General features: G+C 46.3%; 1 protein-coding gene across 1 annotated transcript in view; it reads left to right on the top strand.

The window, feature by feature from the left end:
- Positions 1 to 1,915: 1,915 nt before the first annotated feature.
- The window catches only part of snx25 (sorting nexin 25), a 33,002-nt gene continuing 15,356 nt past the window's right edge, over positions 1,916 to 19,561 (top strand). The window contains exons 1-7 of the mRNA XM_022217665.2: positions 1,916 to 1,986; positions 2,524 to 3,131; positions 3,917 to 4,001; positions 8,134 to 8,350; positions 9,033 to 9,205; positions 17,298 to 17,484; positions 17,943 to 18,013. Coding sequence (XP_022073357.1) covers positions 2,781 to 3,131; positions 3,917 to 4,001; positions 8,134 to 8,350; positions 9,033 to 9,205; positions 17,298 to 17,484; positions 17,943 to 18,013 — 1,084 coding nt within the window. The 5' untranslated portion in view covers positions 1,916 to 1,986; positions 2,524 to 2,780. The remainder of the gene's footprint in view (positions 1,987 to 2,523; positions 3,132 to 3,916; positions 4,002 to 8,133; positions 8,351 to 9,032; positions 9,206 to 17,297; positions 17,485 to 17,942; positions 18,014 to 19,561) is intronic.

Raw genomic sequence — 19,561 nt, 5'->3', positions numbered from 1 at the left:
TTGTTAGATGACAGAACAAGTATAGAAGAGTGACTAAAACCCTCCTAAACGTGACACCGTCTGAAAAATTCACCAAAACACTCATGAGTTAAATATGGATATCCCTGTAACCCTTCAGCCTTGAGAATTTCAAATTATTTAAAAGTGCTTGCTTAATATATAATACTACGAATGGGATGGCCCCACTGTCCCTGGGGGATTTTATCCAAAAGAGAAATGGCATTACTCATACAAGGTCAGCCACCAGGAGTGACTCTGACTGTTTAGAAAGTCCTCCTCTGTACAGAACGCCTAATCAATAATGACTGCATAAACTGGAATACTTTACCTATAGCTATCAGAGAAAGCTCTGCCTTTGTCAGTTTCAAGAGATGATATAAGGCATGGCCGATTAGCAATTAAATTTGTGATCACTGACAAAATCAGGCACTTTAACTATGAGTACTTTATGACAGTCTCTGTCTAGTATGCACTGTACTGAAATAATCACACTTTAGGGTAGGTTTAATCCAGCCTGAATCACTTCATCGTTGTCTTTGTTTTACTATATTGTGTTTTTTATATATACGTTTGTAACTCTGTTTTTCATTTATGTTTGGGACAGCAGATGGAAATTAGCCTTGTGCTAAATCCGGCTTATTTACTGCATCCTTGTGTAAATCTGTGAGACTTTATGTTCATTAATATGCAATGTCTCATCCAAATAAATAAATAAATGATATGAAATGAAATGAGTTTGGAGGCATATTTGTAAAAATAAAAGTTGGTACCAAAGTCGCAGAACAAATACACAGTAAGCAGAAAAGGAGGTGCTGTAGCTGCTGTGTGTCTGTAAAACATCCAGTGTTTCCATGTTACACTTAATATAGAGACAGATTTTTTCCCTTTACTAGATTTGATAGAAACTTCCATTTCTTTTGAACTGTGACTGATTAAAACAATGTTATCTTTTTAAAAATGTATTTTGATCAAGTTGTCAAACACATTACAGAACAATATGTAACGTCAACAAAAAGGCAAATATTCCAACTTCAATGAGCTACAGTATGTTACAGGAACTTTAGAAATCATTCTGGCTTAAAATATTCTGCCATCTTAGGCCTCACTAACATCTGCCTGTCTGTTTTCTTATCATGGAACACAATCTGACAACATCCTCTAAATAAATAAAGGAAATAAGACGTTATAATACTTAAGAGGAACATTACTGATTTTTTTCCCTTAAAGGTCTTTCAAACATTTGATTAAAATATTTTCTTGAGATTTTTTAGAAAGATTGTAGATAATGTTCATGTTGTGGAAGCGTTCCCTGGCAGCTGGATAGGGAGATGTCCTGAGAAGAACATTTTTTACCGCATGTGTGTAATGTAATTAAATGATAATTATCTTAGAAACTTTAACAACAATTTAAAACATGAACTTCAGCAACCATTCTAGATTTCTAATCAATTACAGGTTACATAAAAAGCTTCTTATATTGTACACGAGTCCTCGTGACATATTTTCACACATGAAACTGCAGTTTGCTGGAAAAAAAATTGCGACATGCTGCCACCCCAAAGTGACTCAGCCTGGTCATCCCTTTTAAAACGGTCAATAAATACAGTCTGGCGTATGTAAATGAAATGTACAAACTGCCCGGTGAAAAAGAGCGAAATATGATTTGCCATTGCCGTACAAACATTATTTTGTATTGACACACAATGACGTCTTTGTGAAATTCAGTATCTGAGACAAATCTTTCTTCAGAGAAACCAGGCATGATCCTTTATGTGCTGGTACGCTTGATTTGAATAAGTAGCTGTCCTACTGGGCGGTGCTTGACATATTACGTCCACAGTTGGGCTCACACAGAAGCCCCGCTCCTTCAAACTGCCTTGATATATAAAACAGGCGCACGGCCAGCGTTTAAAGCCAGCTCTGATTGGTTGACACCCTTTCAGTTCAGAGAGATTGTCAGTCAGCTGGAGCTCAACGAAAACAACAGTAACTTGCTTTTTTTTTTTAATCTTTCGAGAATTTCGGCTTGGACCTATTTTTCTGCTCCGTTCTGTTACTTTCAGTTCACCATTATAATGCCTCTTGGTGAATTATTTTACAGAGAGGGAAGCGAGAATGTAGTGTTATTGGACACCTTTTTTAATCGATAGGTGAGCAAGCTAGCGTTAGCTGATGTTTAATTGGTTACTTAGCAAGCACGCTAGTTAGCTACCTGTCGTTGCTGGACTCAGCTGGGTGTCTAAACTGTAATGTAATTCGAGACTTTTTGACTCTTCCCGTGTGTTTTTTGTTTTAAAGCAGGTAACAGTAACTTATGCTGGCTTTCTAGCTTAGCTTCCTGCTAGCGCGGTTGATTAGCAACAGTCACTAAGCTACCCTTGCACCTATTAGTCTCCAAGGTGACGGTGGTTGTTGCTCCATCCGTCCATCCCATCAGCCGGGTTTCTCTATCTGCTCTCTGTCAGCTCCTACTGTCAAGACAAACCCCGGTGTCCTTTTTTTTTTTTTTTTTTTGCCGTCTAGAGCTCCGTGGTGTGGATGACAAAGCGTGCGGGGATCCGAGCCTGTTGCTGCCGGGCGGGCCGATGCTAGGAGCGCGGACAACATAGCAGTGTGGGTCGGTGAGGAGATGTCAGAGCGGGGATGCCGCTTCTTGGAGACAGTGTTGTAGTCGAGGGTTGCACACAGTATACCTACCGCTGGGATCTGGCACATAGACTCTCGGAGCAACGTTTCAGCCTAACAAGCAGTGACACATTTATGGATGGTGGGGTCGCAGTATGCCCACCCCCTCAACTACCACCACACCACCGGCCGGAGGGACTAGCAGCACCGGAGGAGAAGAGGGGCCCATGTCTGCCACCTCCACCTCCTCTGTCGGCTCCTCTTTCCGGTTCGTCCCGGCTTTCTGCCTGGGCGTGGTGGCAGCAGTAGTGTTTCAGCTGGCCTGGGGAGGCCTGACCCTCACCTCTTTCTTCTTGAAGCTTTTCATCTATGTATCCTTCGCCCTGCTGTGTTTTCTGGCTGGGAGCTTTGTCCTGCTGGTCCGGAAGAGTCCTCTCAAAGTCAGCTGCTTTGACAGAAACAGGAGGCAGTCAGCTGCACGGCTGGAGTTCTTCAACAAGCTCATGGTAAGATGCTGCTTTCTCCTTTGTTCAAACTCATTACTGACGTGCAGAACAACTCTGAAAACACTCACACTTCCTGTGATCTCAAATCAGCATTCTTTATCAGCTTTAATTATCACTACCTCAACTCACAGGTGGGCAGGAAAACAGACTAATTCCACTCACATCTTATTGCTTTTCTGTCACACCACACATTGCTGGTGAACCAAATCTGCTGCACATTTCCTATATTCTGTTTTTGCATCCTCCTTTGCTACCATCAACAGTGTCACGCTTCCCCACCCCCGAGTTATTTTCCTTCCATCTCCATGTTTCTCCCTTCTCTCATCTCGCTCCCTGTCCTCGCATCTTCCCCGTGTTGTTCTATAATAAATGAGGTAGAGTCATGCTTCTGGATTTAGACTAACTCACTTCACACACACACAAATATGAATGCGTGTTTTGCACAAGCACACAGAAAATGGTAATGTGTTCTTCAAGAAAAGTGATTGTGTCCTTACAGCTTGCAGCACAGCATCTGCCTTTCAGCTGTGTTGTTTGCTGCCGATGACTTATTGATGTTGACAGTGGGGGCATATTGTCACAAGCATTTGTCTGGTCGACATGTTGCACAAGCGATGACTAATTTGGGCTGCTTCTTTTGTCAGGATTTTAGGCTCATTAAACGCACAGTTGTCCGGCTCCTCGTCCTTCCCTTCTTGCTGTTGCCCAATATTTCCTGATTTTATGTTCTGTGTTTGTATGTTACTGAAGCGTGGAGAAGTAATCTGAGGCTTGTTGTTTTTCAGGGTCGTTTTTCGGTGCCGGTTCAGGAGACGAGCCAGAGCAGGAGGGTGGTGGTGTCACACAATGTGGACAAAACCCTGAAGGAAGGTAATGAATCACCTCTGCTCAGGAGGTGCTTTATGTTTAGTCCATGCATTAGGAGGTGATTACATGTAGGAGGCTTGGGTCAGTTGTGACCATTAAATCTGACAGTAAAACAAAAATCCCAGTTTGAACCCCGTCCCTGTCAGTCCCCTGCACTCTCTCGTACATTTGCTGTCCCTTTATAAAATAAAGTCAAAAATGCCAGGGGAAAAACAAGTTCATCTCTTTGGTTTTCTGTCAATGCTGAATGTATCTCTCTTGGTCATTATAAGGCAATCATGAAGAACAAATGCATCACATGACATTCAGATGCCTGACATCACTTGGGTGTCAAATGTGAACATTTTTGTTTAAAATTTTTACATTTGATGTTCACATTATAACACAAAAATTACATTTTCAGATATGTAAGATAAAAAAAATGCATTTTCACTTCTATCAGCATTAGATTTTACAAGGTTTTTGGGATTGAACTGAAGACTGTAGCAGCATCTGTATCCACTTGTTGTATGTTATATAGTTACTGTCTACCATGCAATGCACTGCTAAATCCCATCAATGGCTTTTGCTGTACAATATATAACAAGTGTTACTGGCACCCTGTGTGATGTGTGATAGAAGAGTTTCAGCTAAAATGAAAGGAAAGGTTTACAAAACTGTGGTGAGAGCAGCCATGTTGTTTGATCTGGAGACAGTGTCCCTGAGGAAAAGACAGGAGGCAGAGCTGGAGGTAGCAGAACTGAAGATGCTGAGGTTCTCTTTGGGAGTGACCAGGATGGATAGGATCAGGAATGAGTACATCAGAGGGACAGCACATGTTGGAGGCTTTGGAAATAAAGTCAGAGAGGCCAGACTGAGACTGAGATGGTTCAGACATGTCCAGAGGAGAGAGAGTGAATATATTGGTAGAAGAATGCTGAGTTTCCCACTGCCAGGCAGGAGGCCTAGAGGAAGACCAAAGAGGAGGTTTATGGATGTGGTTAAAGAGGACATGAAGGTAGTTGGTGTGAGAGAAGAAGATGCAGCAGACAGGGTTAGATGGAGGCAATTGATTCGCTGTGGCGACCCCTGGAGGGAAAAGCCGAAAGGAAAAGAAGAAGACTGGCGCCCTGTGGTATCAAATGTGGACTTGAATTTTTCTTTCAACTGTGCTTGTTGTAGCTGTTTGCAGCCACAGCATAAATAAATAAATATGCCGTAGAAATGGGCACGGAATTTGGTGAAAGAGAGCAGAGGAGTGACATACAGTGAGGGTCTGGCTGGTTGGGAATTGAACTGAAGGCATTTTGTTGATGGCATATGCACCGGTGTGGTATCCATTCTAAACCACTCCGCTAGAGGCTCATCTCAACATATCAAAAATAATTTACATTATGTCATGTCCAGTGTTACCAAATTGAAACATTAATATTCTAATAGACAGTTTGATTTGATAATGGAATGCTCACCTCTGGCATTCCTGTAAATGCGTAAATTACCATTTTGACACAGAGCATTTTGTTGTTGTGATGAAAAAATGAACTCCTTTTACTCCTCACTGGTGAGCGCACTGTTAAAAGAAGTGTCTTCATTCAACGTTAACACAGCCCTCAAAGAGCTGTGTCCATTTCACTGGCACTGAGTGTCTTGGCTCATTCGTAAAAATGATTGACTGTCTGCAACTTCTGTTTTTGAGAAAACTGCTGACTGATGGAGCTCTGTTTCTATCAGTAACCGTGACCTGTTGCTGATCCCTCCCACTCTTTACACCAGTAGAAGGCCGTGTTCAAAAAACACACAGCGTTGGCAAAGGCTGACACACACACACACACACACACACACACACACACACACACACACACACACACACACACACACACACACACACACACACAGAGTCAGTGGATCAGTATGTGTGGCCGTCAAGTAACAGATGGCTGCAGGATTTACTGCGAGGGTGTGTATTTACACATGCTCTCATGTGTTTTGAAAAAGTACTTTGATTGTAGTGCGGCACACGTTTATGATGACATTATTAGGTCTGCTGTCCAGTGAACCGGTGAAGTGAAGTATCAGTTTGTGTGTCTGTTCAGTTATTTAAAGTGATGCATTTAAATCTGTTACTATATCTTGCCATAGTTGTGGACGATAGAGTATAAAACAGCAAATGCGAAACCACTTAAGAACACTTTCCCAGCTTTATGTGAGGTTCTTGGAAATAGCTTTTGTTGTAGATGAATGTGAAGTCACGGGGTTGTATGCCAGCAAGATGTTGTTTGAAGTACAAACGGAGAGATGGAAAAAATCCACTAATGCATGATTGATTCTCGTCTGCTATCAGAGCACTCGCTTTTCCATCCATCCTCCTCACCCTTTTTCTACAGCACTCTTCACTGTCACAGCGGCTGGAGGCGAGATGCAGGTTAGCAGTTTGTGTTTCAGGATACATCGTTCTCACATACTAGCTGTAGATTTACCAGCTGGCTTAACTTGCCTTTCTATGGAGCATGAGAGGAGGTCCAAACTCAAGCAGACCAACGTATATTCTTGGCAAAGCTGGCTGTGGTAGATATTTTATGAGAGAACAGAGATTTAGTCTTTCTACAGTGTATCGGCACAATACATCAGATTTATTAACCATGTGTTGTACTGATGTCTATACTTCAGTTGCACTCTTAAAATGGTAATATGTGAAACATTTTAAAGGTTGAAGGATGTTTCATTTATAAGATTGATTTGATTGACATCTTTTACAAAATTCCCCTTAAGTTCTGATTCAAAGATAGAGAAGTTCCTCACTTTGTTCTTCAAAGCAAAACTGAATCAGTAACATCAGCATGCACTTAGTACAGCAATGATGTTCATTGAGATTTCACAGTTTGACTTACCTACTCTTTAATGCAAAAAAATAATGCCATTTTAGAAGACAAGAGTTTATGATCTTACTGTGGTTGTGATGTGTTTTTGCAGTAATTGTGTATCTTGTACAGTATGTGAAATAATGTGTGGAAATTTTATCCAAAAAGTTGCTTAAATTTAGTATCTAAAAGTGTAAGCTTTATAATTAGGAATCCTATCGTCCACTCCACTCCCAATGTCTCGTGTAAGGCTGAAACCCTAAACCTTCAGACTTAACTGACCTCACAGCTGTAATGCTTGAGTGTTTGAATTTATGAAGACTTGAACTGTTTGACTTGGAAAAACAACACATCTCATTTTAAAAAGTGCTTCTTTTTCTGGCCTGTGTTCTGTTTGCTCAGTTGATTACTCCCTGTTGGTGATGTTACAGTGTCAGGAAAGCTGTGAACATCCGTGAATCCTGTGTTTGACTGAAAGTAGAAAGCAGCCAGGTGCCCCTTTGCACTTCACAATTTGACAGTGGGACAGATGTAGACATTAACACAATGAACAAAATAAACCTCAAAGTCTGTTAGTGAGAAGATTAAACTTGGGCTATAACTTGATAGTTGTCAGTGAGATGTCGCTCTGTTGCAACATCTACTTCTAGTGGACATTAAAACTGATAGCAGTAGTTTGGAAATGAAATCTGAAACTGTTTAACTGTTTGTCTAAACCATAATTGCAACCTCTAAATATTCTGTGCCACGCTGTTTGAACAAGCAGGGACACTCATATTTGATGCCTCATATTCAAAGCTTCGTGTACACTGTGAATGTGTACACAAGCTACGACAATCAAAGCTGCAGCCTTCTGCCTGTGTGGAGTTTGCATGTGTTCTTCATGAGTTCTGCTTTTATTCCCGTGTGTTTTCTTCAGGTGCTTTAGCTTCCTCCCACCATCTGCCTCTACTTACCTCATCTGAATGTGAGAAAACTGTGTAATGAAAGTAAATGAACAAATGAACGAAGCGTCATCCACTTTTTATACGCTGCACCTGGGTTTTAGGGAAATGAAACCGTAGACTCTTCATGTGTTGCTCATTAATTCATTGGAAACAGTTGGGACAGCTCTACGTGTTCAGAAAGCTCCCAACCTAAAAAGCCGGTTGCTAATAGAGGACTGGCATTTTGTGCAGTGCAATAGTATAACAGCACTTATTGCTTCATATTACCTTTCTTTGCTGCAGCTCGCTGTCTCTGTGGTGTTAATATTCTAGCAAAAATTAACTTCCAGTTCTTTCTCCATCCCTCCCCAGTGTTTGACTATGCCTACCGAGACTACATCCTGTCCTGGTACGTTCCTCTGAGTCGTGATGAAGGCCAGTTGTGCTCCATGCTGTCGGAGGACTGGTGGCAGATGATCGGGCACTTGAGATCCCGGCTTGCTAACATAGACGTCGTCAACGTAGTGTGTTACGACAGCATCCGAATCCTGCACACACATTTCACTGACCTCAAGGCTGCGTCTGCAAGGTACACAAACACACACGTGTGTAATTGTAAATAGTTAACGCTATATTAGATATTATAAAACCAGTGAAATAATGTGTTGTTTTAATATCGGTGCACATAAGCTCCTAACTGCAGCTTTCTTTGCACAGAGGTGTGACTCACTGTTGTTTATCAGGAAATATGTTCCACCTTTGATTTGCTACTGAAAAGATTTTCCTCCCCATCAGTGTCCATACCAGGCACCATTATTTTGTGTACACAGATGGAGTGAAATTACTGCAGTTCAGTACATTGTAAACAGCATAAAAATCCTCCCTCTGCATCTGCTGGCTACAATTTCACAGACAAAGACAAAGAGCAGACAGTGATGATTCACACATCATCTGGTTTTATTATCTCGGCAAGTCTGGCGAGACTTATGATTTGATCACACTACAGAGATGTCTGCTCTCCCTCGTCCTCAATAGTTTGGGAGAGATGCAGCCGCGGTGTGTCTTGTTCACTCACATTTTGGAGGCAGACACACTGGGATGTAACACAGCTGAACTATGAATAATGACGGTCGCGTTAGCTATGCCAGTCACTGCATCTCATTAAATATAATCTGATATCTAGCCGTGACGGAGTAATGCCTCAAAACGGCTCCGTCTCTTTGTGTTTATGTCTCTGCTCTAATCGGGATCTTTTTAATGTGTGCATCCAGACCAGAGGAATGTGCTCGGCCGTTTCCTCTCCATCCCTGTTTGGTCAGTTCAGACTCAGAGATGGCCTTTCTCCGCTGTGTAGCCAGAATACTGCTGCTGTGTCTGCTGCCACAAAAGGATGCCAAGTCACATACACTACGCTGCTGCCTCACAGAAGTCATCACTACTAAAGGTACTGTGCGTATTCTGCTACTGTATAGCGGCCTGGTTGTATTTGCAGGGTGCCACACTAACTTTTTTCCACAGATGCTCCCTGCTTAAGCACCACTTAAACCACTACACAACACAATACATTCATTTTACCCCTTTGTAACTGTATTACTGGTAATTGCTTTGGTAGTAAACAGCCAGTTTACAGTATCAACAATATGCTGATTTAGTTTAAAAGAAAAGGTCACAAAGTAAAGTAGTGCTTTAAGATGGTGTTAACTAGAGGAGACCTTTACCCCTCTTAATAATACAGGAGCTCATTGAAGACTTGATTTGGGAAATTTTGGGGGTATCTCTAAAATATTAACAATACGCTACTTTTGCATGCATTGTCGTTACCTTCATCATTACAGATCGTGCATAAAATTTGACTATTATTGAAGTATTGTTTTTGCATGAGAACTTTTTTTTTTTTTTACAATTTTTTTTAATAAAGACGTCAACATGCATGCAGTTCTTGCCATTACTGCTGAAGCATATCAATACAATATCATGAACTTCACTCATTCTAACTCCGAAAGGTGTGAAGACCCTGTGGTAACCCTTGGGTTTATTATTATACTTTCTGCGTCTGACAAAAGAAATGCAATTTTTGAGGCCCAAAAAATAATCTAAAATGTGTGAAAATTTGCACACACATCAGGACCGGCAAAAAATGTGGTACTTTAGGGGAATGGCACTCATATGTGCTGAAATGGCTCAATAGTGCCCCCTGGAAAACATTTATAATGAGAGTTCCTTGTATTTCAAGAGGGTCCTATGCAGCTTTGGTGCTCGAGCCCTCATTACGACCAGTACATGTGACCAAGACTTCTGAAATTTGGCACACATATGTAACTCGTCAAAATGCACAAAACTGTAATAGACATCAATGCCCAAAACCCAACAGGAAGTCAGCCATTTTGAATTGTGTCATATTTTGGACAATTGTGAACCAATTTTTAGACATTTTCAAAAGCTATAAACTCAAACGGGGTAACCCCGAGAGAGCACCATCATCTGTACACCAAGCACAGATGATCTAAAGTTCTCAAAATGCTCTGCAAAGTCTGAGGGCGTGGAAATGGCAGCTGGTGGAATTTTGACGTTTCGCCATGAAGCAGGAAGTACTGTCTAACTGGCCGTACATGTTCCAATCTGCCTGAAACTTTACATGTGTGATCAGAGTCTGGCCCTTGTCAGACACATATGCCAAAATACACGCTCAGTTGCAGTGCCACCAGGTGGACATGCTAATTGTTTTTTCTGCTTTTTTTTTTTTTTGGACATCACAAAAGGGAATAGTGTGCTTCTTTGAATGTTATTGAATACTAGGAGAAAAAAATGGAATTGCAGCTCCTCCAACTTAACCCTGTACTGCATAGCGTTGCCCTCAGGCAACAAACCACATTTTACAATCCCACACTGGCCCTTTAAAAGAATTCTTAATTTTTTTTCCAAATAATACTACCAGACACATCTCTGTCCAATGAAATGACCATTTGAAGTGGGTGTACCCTTTTGTTTGGGGGTGGAGCAGTCCTTTCAGGAAGTCAAGCCGCATGGAACATATGCTACAGATTGGTAAGATTAATTTCACTTTTTAACATGTTAAAATTGAATACCTTTATACCAAAAAAAATATGTGCGTGAGTGTACAGGGAAGCTTGTTTGATTGTTTAAATACTTATTTTGTTTTTATTTATATATTAAAACTGTGGTTTTTCATTTGTTGCCTCAAGGCAACATTGTGCAGCCAGCCCAATTTTATTCAGGCAATGTAATGCATTTGCGGCTTACATTGGAGGAGCTGCAATTCCATCAGTGCATCTTACTACTGAGTAACAGTTCCACTGTGTAAACATGATGATGAAATTTATTCTACTCTCTGCCCTCGTTGTCGTAAGTGATGATGAATTATTTGTCACTGTCATTCTTCATGACTGGGGAATTAAACGCATGCTGGGAACACATTTTACTTATGTGTAATCACACTTTTCTCAGCGCATTATTCACATGACAACACAAGATCACAGGCGTAAATAAAAGTTTTATTTCACCCCTCCTGACTGCCAGAGGCAGTTCTCCTCACTGAATATCTCCATCTCGCGCAAGCGCAGGCCGAGTATTAATATCAACAAAGTCACGTGTGACCCCGGACGACCCGTGGCAGGTATAACTACCGGTGTCATCCGGGCGCTCATTCCCTTGACTCTTCTCGCTTGCGCAGGTCACCTGCTGACAGCAGGGGCTAATAATAGCATTTTTGAGGAAAGGGTTGTCACCGGTAGCCTCGAGACTACAAGTCGGAGTCGCGAGCTGTTCGCCCTCCAGAGGCTGCGACAAGTTTCTCGTTTTTGGAAGGAGCAGCGTTTGCCTGGCGTGGACGACCGGTGAGAGCGTGCAGAGCTCAACATCGCCTGTCTTAAGAGGTCAGCGACGGTAGTGTTCTTGCTGCCCGTTCTACGAGACCATGTAAGTACGGCTTCTACTTAGTTAGCAGGGGCTAGGTGCTGCCAAGAGCGCGTTCGCTCCGTGTAGCCGCCTCTATCGGAGCTAACTCTTGGCGTGTAGTGACTCGGGTTAGCTCGCTGCCCCTAACCGAGGCCAGTGACGGCCGCGCTCCGCCGCCCCCTCACTGGTGCTTGTAATACACATTTGCCATACTGCTTTCGCTAGTGCTGATGCCAGTGACGGCCGTGCTCTCGCTGCCCTCTCGCTGACGCTTGTGAGTGTTGCACAGCTAGCGTGGTGCTCTCGCTAGTGCTAGCTGTTGTTGTACAGATACCAGTGACGGCCGTGCTCTCGCTGCCCTCTCACTGAAGCTTGTGTGTGTTAAACAGCTGACACAGTGCTCTCGATTGTACTGATTGGTGTCGTGTGTGTTGCGCAGTACCGTAGTGCTCTCCCTTGTTCTGAAGACAGCCGTAGTGCCGGTGACGGACGCGCTCTCGCTCCCCTCTCACTGAAGCACATGGTTATTACGCAGCTAACGTAGTGACTCTCGCTGGTGCTAGCTGTTTGTGACTTCCTGTGGCTACGCCATGCTAAGCTCCCATTTCTGTGCTACCTGTATGGCCCCTCTTCACCCTGAGGACGGTCACGATCTCTGCCCTTCGTGTCTGGGTATCGAACATCTGAGGGAAGGTTTATCGGAAGACCCGTGTATGAATTGTAGCTTCATGCCACGCACGTTGAGGGCTGCTAGACTGTCAGAGGTGGAATGCTTAGTGGGGGAAACAGGTCCCCCTCAGTCGGTGGTCCCATCTCTTTCTCGGCGGAAGGCGTCGGAGGCTCTGGGCGGCCCCCCGCGTAGGAAGAAGGCTAGGGCGGACACGCTGTCTACTAAGGTGGATCAGCTGTCTAGCGAGTTGGCCCAGATGAAGTCACTCCTCCTGTCTCTGCGCCCTCCTGTTGGGGAGGGGGGATGTATCGGGTCTCCCCCAATGCTGGAGCTGGCTCCAGAAGAGGAGATTATTTCTGTAGCGGCTTCGGCTGCGCTTTTCAACGATGAGGACGGTGGGGAGGGGCCCTCCCACGCCTCTGGCTCGGGTTCCCGTTCGTCGGCCCGTGGTTCGGTGAGGGGGTCCAAGGATGACTCGATGGGGTCGATACTTCGTATGGCCCTGGCTAGATTACACCTGGACTCGCAGCAGCCTGACCAGCCTCCTGCCAGCGCCTTTTTCAGGCGCGCCTCAGCTCCGGCCAGCTTTTCGGTTCCTCCCTCCGGGGAATACCTGAGGGAGCTGCAGGCCTGCTGGAGGGACTCGAAGGCTCTCTCACGGCTGACGTCTGATGGACGCACTCTGGCAGCCATGCAGGATGCGGCTAAATTTGGTCTGGGCCGCATGCCTTCGGTTGAACCTGCTATTGCCTCTCTTATAGTCCCCCCGGACGAGGCTCTGAGACCTGAGGCCAGGTGCCCCCGTCAGCAGTGTAGGGTCACTGATGACCTGCTGTGCAGGGCATATGACTCAGCAGCACGCATGGGCCGTATTGGTAATTCCCTCTCCCACCTCATGCTGGCCCTGTCGGCTTCCCTGCAACAGTCGGCTGCCGACGCATCTACTACCAGCCTGAGCGACGCCTCGTTGCAGGCTTTTGCCCTTATGTCCCGGGAACTGGGGCGCCTTATGTCCACCTTAGTCCAGACCCGCCGCCAGGTATGGCTGGCTCAGTCACCCCTGTCAGAGACATGCCGGAGGACCCTCCGTGCAGTCCCAGTGGAACCTGGGGAGCTGTTTGGCTCGGCGGCGGTCCAGCTTCTGGAGCAGACGGTGCAGGCCGACCAGACCAGGCGGCAGTTCTCAGGGCTTCGCAGAGACATGCCGCCTTCCGGCAGGACTGGAGGTCACGCAGGTGTTTCCCGTGAGCGCCCTCAACCGCTGTCTCAGCCTTCCCATTATAGAGGGCCTCAACGCCCCACTGGGGGACGAACCCGCTTTCGACATGGCCCCGCTGATTTGCCCCGATTTGAACCGGTTTTTAAAGACTCTGCCATTCCACATGTTGTGCACGAAGGATGTTCTTCGTACTGTTGCCAAGGGGGAGTGGTTCACTTCGGTGGATCTGAAGGACGCTTATTTCCATATTCCGATCGCGCCTTGCCACAGGCGGTTCCTGCGTTTCACATTCAGGGGCCACCACTTCCAGTTCACAGTACTTCCGTTCGGGCTCTCTTTGTCCCCACGGGTGTTCACGCGCTGCATCGCTGCGGCCCTTTCACCCCTGCAGTCCCGGGGCATGAAGATCAAGGCATATCTGGACGACTGGCTGATCTGCGCGCCGTCCCGTTCTCGGGCAGTCCAGGACACAGCCGTCCTCCTCTCGCACGTGGCACAGTTGGGACTCAGGGTGAACGGAGAGAAGAGCTCTCTGTCTCCTTCCCAGAGTACAACCTTCATAGGGCTAGCTCTGGATTCTGTCGTTATGAGGGCCCGCCCGTCACAACAACGGGTGGACGACATCCTAGGCCTCCTCCTTCGGTTTCGAGGAGGGGCAGCACTGCCTTACGGCCTTTACCTCCGCCTTCTGGGCAAACTGACGGCCGCATCTGCTGTCGTGCCTCTGGGCCTACTGTCAGTTCGCCCCCTGCAAAGGTGGCTGAACAGCTTTCACCTAGATGCCAGGCGGCACAGGTGCAGGAAGCTCAGGGTTTCACGGGGCTGCCTGAGGGCCCTGTCACCGTGGAGGAGCAGGGCCTATCTGGTGCAGGGTGTCTCCCTGGGTGCCATCCCATTTCGTCGGGAGACGGTGGCTACCGATGCCTGCCTTTCGGGTTGGGGGGCTGTCTGGCAGGGCAGGATGGCTCAGGGACGGTGGTCAGCCCGGGAGTGCCAGGAGCATGTCAATGTGCTGGAGCTGCGTGCTGTGCACCTAGCGCTCAGGACTTTCATGCCATACCTCAGCGGGAAGCACGTGCTGATACGGTCGGACAACGTCTCTGCTGTGTTTCACATAAACCACCAGGGGGGTACCAGGTCAGCCTGTATGCTGCGGGTGTCGCAGGATCTGCTGAGATGGGCAGCCCCCCGCCTGGCCAGCCTCCGTGCCATGTATCTGCCGGGGGAGCAGAACCTGGTCGCGGATTTCCTCTCCCGTCAGAAGCCCCTTCCGAGAGAATGGCGGCTTCATCCAGAAGTGGTTCAGTCCATATGGGGCATGTTCGGAGAGGCGGTGGTGGACCTCTTTGCCTCTCGCGAGACAGCCCAGTGCCCCCTCTGGTTCTCCCTGAGGGAGGACAGCAGTCCTTTGGGACAGGACGCTCTGGTTCACGAGTGGCCGGGGGGACTTCTCTATGCCTTTCCGCCCTTTCCCCTGATATGGCCAACTCTGCTCAGGGTGCTCCATCGGGGGCACCAACTCCTCTTAGTGGCCCCGTTCTGGCCTGCCAGAACTTGGTTTCCACTGCTGCGCAGAATCTGTCGCGGGACGCCCTGGCGCCTCCCCGACAGGAAGGATCTTCTATCCCAACTGGACGGTCGGATCTGGCGTCCCTGCCCCAGCCGCCTTCAGCTGTGGGTATGGCCGCTGGGGGGCCGGACCCCGTGCTGAGCTGCTGCATCGAGCCTGTCAGGGCAACGATCCTGCAGGCCAGGGCCCCGTCAACGCGGCTGCAGTATGCCAACAGGTGGAAATTGTTCTCTGACTGGTGTTGGAGTCGTGGTCTTGACCCAGTTGGCTGCTCTGTCCCAGTGGTTCTGGAGTTTCTTCAGTCCCTGTTGGACAAGGGTCGCTCTCCCTCGACCCTGAAGGTGTATGCTGCAGCTATTTCCTCCAGGCATGTGGCAGTGGACGGCCACACAATTGGGCGTTACGGGCTCGTGTCCCTCTTCTTGAGGGGAGCCTGGCAGCTGCGGCCACCGCAGCTGCGGAGGTCTCTAGCCTGGGATCTGCCCATAGTGTTGGATGCCCTATGCGGGCCTCCCTTTGAGCCGCTTGACCGGGCAGAACTTAAGTGGCTGTCGGTGAAGACGGCTTTTCTCCTTGCCATGGCGACGGCGAAGCGGGTGGGAGAGCTGCATGCCTTGTCAGTGAGCAACTCCTGTCTGAGGTGGAACTCGGATGGCTCGGGTGTTACTCTGTGGCCGAATACGGCATTTCTGCCGAAGGTGCTGGCACACTCGCACCTCAATAGACCCATTCATCTGGCTAAGTTTGACCCCCAGCTGGAAGAAGGGGACGTACGGCGGGAACAGCTTTGTCCAGTACGGTCCTTACGGGCGTATCTGGATGCCACTGCCCACATACGGAGGGCCGAGCATCTCTTCGTGTGTCATAGTGGTGCCAAGAAGGGTAGCGCTCTCTCCAAGCAGCGCCTGTCCAACTGGATCGTCAAGGCCATTTCATGTGCGTACGAGTTGGCAGGCGAGGCCTTGCCATCTGGAGTGAAGTGCCATTCCACTAGAGGCGTATCTGCTTCATGGGCGTTGTTTAGAGGGGTCCCTGTGGATGATATATGTGCAGCGGCCTCGTGGGCAGTGCCGAGCACCTTCACGAAGTACTACAGAGTCAACGTGGCCACCCCCCATCCACTCGGGGTGGTCCTTCGGCCGGGTTCCTCTGCCTCGTCTTAAGGGGGAAGTGCCCTGGATTCCTCGCGACGCTGTTGGTATGAGTCATCCAGTGAGAAGAACTGCCTCTGGCAGTCAGGAGGGGTGAAATAAAACGAAGGTTACGCATGTAACCACGGTTTTATGAACCCTGGATGACTGCCAGAGTTCTCGGTCGCTCGGAACCCCCAAGTCGCGAGAAGACTCTGTGGGAATGAGCGCCCGGATGACACCGGTAGTTATACCTGCCACGGGTCGTCCGGGGTCACACGTGACTTTGTTGATATTAATACTCGGCCTGCGCTTGCGCGAGATGGAGATATTCAGTGAGGAGAACTGCCTCTGGCAGTCATCCAGGGTTCATAAAACCGTGGTTACATGCGTAACCTTCGACTTAATGATGTCTGCTTTCCATTAAGATGCTCCACTTCCACGTCCCTGGTGATGTGCGTGCTCACTCTGGCATTGTTTCTGTGGACAGTCTAATTGAATGGAGCATTTTTTAATGTGATTAGCTTCTAAGGGAAAATATCTTGACAGAAATATTTGAATTTTGGCATGTTGCTTTTGAAAATGAAAGGTATGGCTGACATAGATAACATCACAGTGCCTGCAGGTGTTCAGGTATTTGTGATAAAGGAACATTCCTGGTGGATGTCATATGGAGGATGAGGAGAATATTTTATATGTCTATTAAACCTTGCAGCCACTAAACACTAATGTTGTCCATGTGTCTGTTTACTGTTGTATTTATTGACTTAATCTGTTCTTTACTCCTGTACAATAATGTTGTATGACCTTTTGAATTCAGTTATAATTATAGTATAATTACACCTGTGCTTTTCCTACTTCGAATAGTAATAGATGAAGTAGTGTGACTTTGTTACCTAAAGTGTAACTTGGTACTAAATCCACTTTATGAAAGTAGTAAATCATGTGTTATTTGATCATTGTCCCATTTCTGCACATTTATAATGTTTATATCTTTGTGTGTGTATGTGTGTGTATTTGTTTGTTCTCCAGTGTTGAAGCCTTTGGTCGAGGTGCTCAGCGATCCAGACTCCATCAACCGGATGCTGTTGTCTCAGCTGGAGCAGAGAGAGCAGCAGGCTGAGCAGCAGAAGAAAGCCTACACCTACGCTGCCTCCTATGAAGACTTCATCAAACTGATATCAACTTCCACTGATGTCAATTTCCTCAAACAACTCAGGCATGGCAGCGGCGGCAACCACACCCACATATATATATTTATATACACTCCCAAACGCCTCATTAAACCGAGGCTGTCTCTTCACCCACAAAGAAACCGTACTGTACGTGCACATGATATCACACGTTACCCAGACACTGTTAACTACTAATCTGTTTGATGCTGAGGGGTTGCCATGGGAACAGACCGTGTCTCTGTGGCAGTATACAGGATCTTAATGCGGTGTAGACATGATGCTGCTATACGGTCTTGTTAGTCTGAGAAATAATGATCTTGTACTGACTAGTTGCTGAAAAATGTATTAGTTCTAGACACACAGAATACATTTTCCTACACTTACATGATGTACTTCCTGCATCTCAGTTAACATCATGTTTGCTTCAGTGGAAATCAGTTTTTTCATCCAAGGCAGTCCATTTAACAACTGATGGATTTTTCTCCTCTTCTTATCTTTGTAGGTATCAGATTGTGGTAGAGATTATTCATGCCACCACCATCAGTAGCCTCCCACAGCTCAAGAAGCAGAAAGGTACAAATAATAGAACATTTTGCCTCATGACATAAAAAAATTCAAGCACAGCATTGTTTCAGTTTACAACCCACAACAGCTACAGGTCCTTCTCAAAAACTTAGCATATTGTGATGAAGTTCAGTATTTTGCCTTTTATTGTTTTAATATTGATGATATTGGCCAAAAAGTAAAGAAAAACCAAAAATCCCTATCTCAAAAAATTAGCATATTCCATCCGACCAATAAAAGAAAAGTGTTTTTAATACAAAAAAAGTCAACCTTCAAATAATTATGTTCACTTATGCACTCAACACTTGGTCGGGAATCCTTTTGCAGAAATGACTGCTTCAATGCGGCGTGGCATGGAGGCAATCAGCCTGTGGCACTGCTGAGGTGTTATGGAGGCCCAGGATGCTTCGATAGCAGCCTTAAGCTCATCCACAGTGGTGGGTCTGGTGACTCTCAACTTCCTCTTCACAATATCCCACAGATTCTCTATGGGGTTCAGGTCAGGAGAGTTGGCAGGCCAATTGAGCACAGCAATACCATGGTCAGTAAACCATTTACCAGTGGTTTTGGCACTGTGAGCAGGTGCCAGGTCATGCTGAAAAATGAAATCTTCATCTCCATAAAGCTTTTCAGCAGATGCAAGCATGAAGTGCTCCAAAAATCTCCTGATAGCCAGCTGCATTGACCCTGCCCTTGATAAAACACAGTGGACCACCACCAGCAGCTGACATGGCACCCCAGACCATCACTGATTGTGGGTACTTGACACTGGACTTCAGGCATTTTGGCTTTTTCTTCTCCCCAGTCTTCCTCCAGACTCTGGCACCTTGATTTCCGAATGACATGCAAAATTTGCTTTCATCCGAAAAAAGTACTTTGGACCACTGAGCAACAGTCCAGTGCTGCTTCTCTGTAGCCCAGGTCAGGCGCTTCTGCCGCTGTTTCTGGTTCAAAAGTGGCTTGACCTGGGGAATGCGGCACCTGTAGCCCATTTCCTGCACACGCCTGTGCACAGTGGCTCTGGATGTTTCTACTCCAGACTCAGTCCACTGCTTCCGCAGGTCCCCCAAGGTCTGGAATCGGCCCTTCTCCACAATCTTCCTCAGTGTCCAGTCACCTCTTGTAGTTGTGCAGCGTTTTCTGCCACACTTTTTCCTTCCCACAGACTTCCCACTGAGGTGCCTTGATACAGCACTCTGGGAACAGCCTATTCGCTCAGAAATTTCTTTCTGTGTCTTACCCTCTTGCTTGAGGGTGTCAATGATGGCCTTCTGGACAGCAGTCAGGTCGGCAGTCTTACCCATGATTGCGGTTTTGAGTAATGAACCAGGCTGGGAGTTTTTAAAGGCCTCAGGAATCTTTTGCAGGTGTTTAGAGTTAACTCGTTGATTCAGATGATTAGGTTGATAGCTCGTTTGGAGTACCTTTTCATAATATGCTAATTTTTTGAGATGGGGATTTTTGGTTTTTCTTTACTTTTTGGCCAATATCATCAATATTAAAACAATAAAAGGCTTGAACTACTTCAGTTGTGTGTAATGAATCTAACATATATGA

The sequence above is a fragment of the Acanthochromis polyacanthus genome, chromosome 10 (genome assembly GCF_021347895.1).
Source record: "Acanthochromis polyacanthus isolate Apoly-LR-REF ecotype Palm Island chromosome 10, KAUST_Apoly_ChrSc, whole genome shotgun sequence".
NCBI classification, from domain to species: Eukaryota; Metazoa; Chordata; class Actinopteri; family Pomacentridae; genus Acanthochromis; species Acanthochromis polyacanthus.
This window is presented reverse-complemented; position numbering and strand designations above follow the sequence as displayed.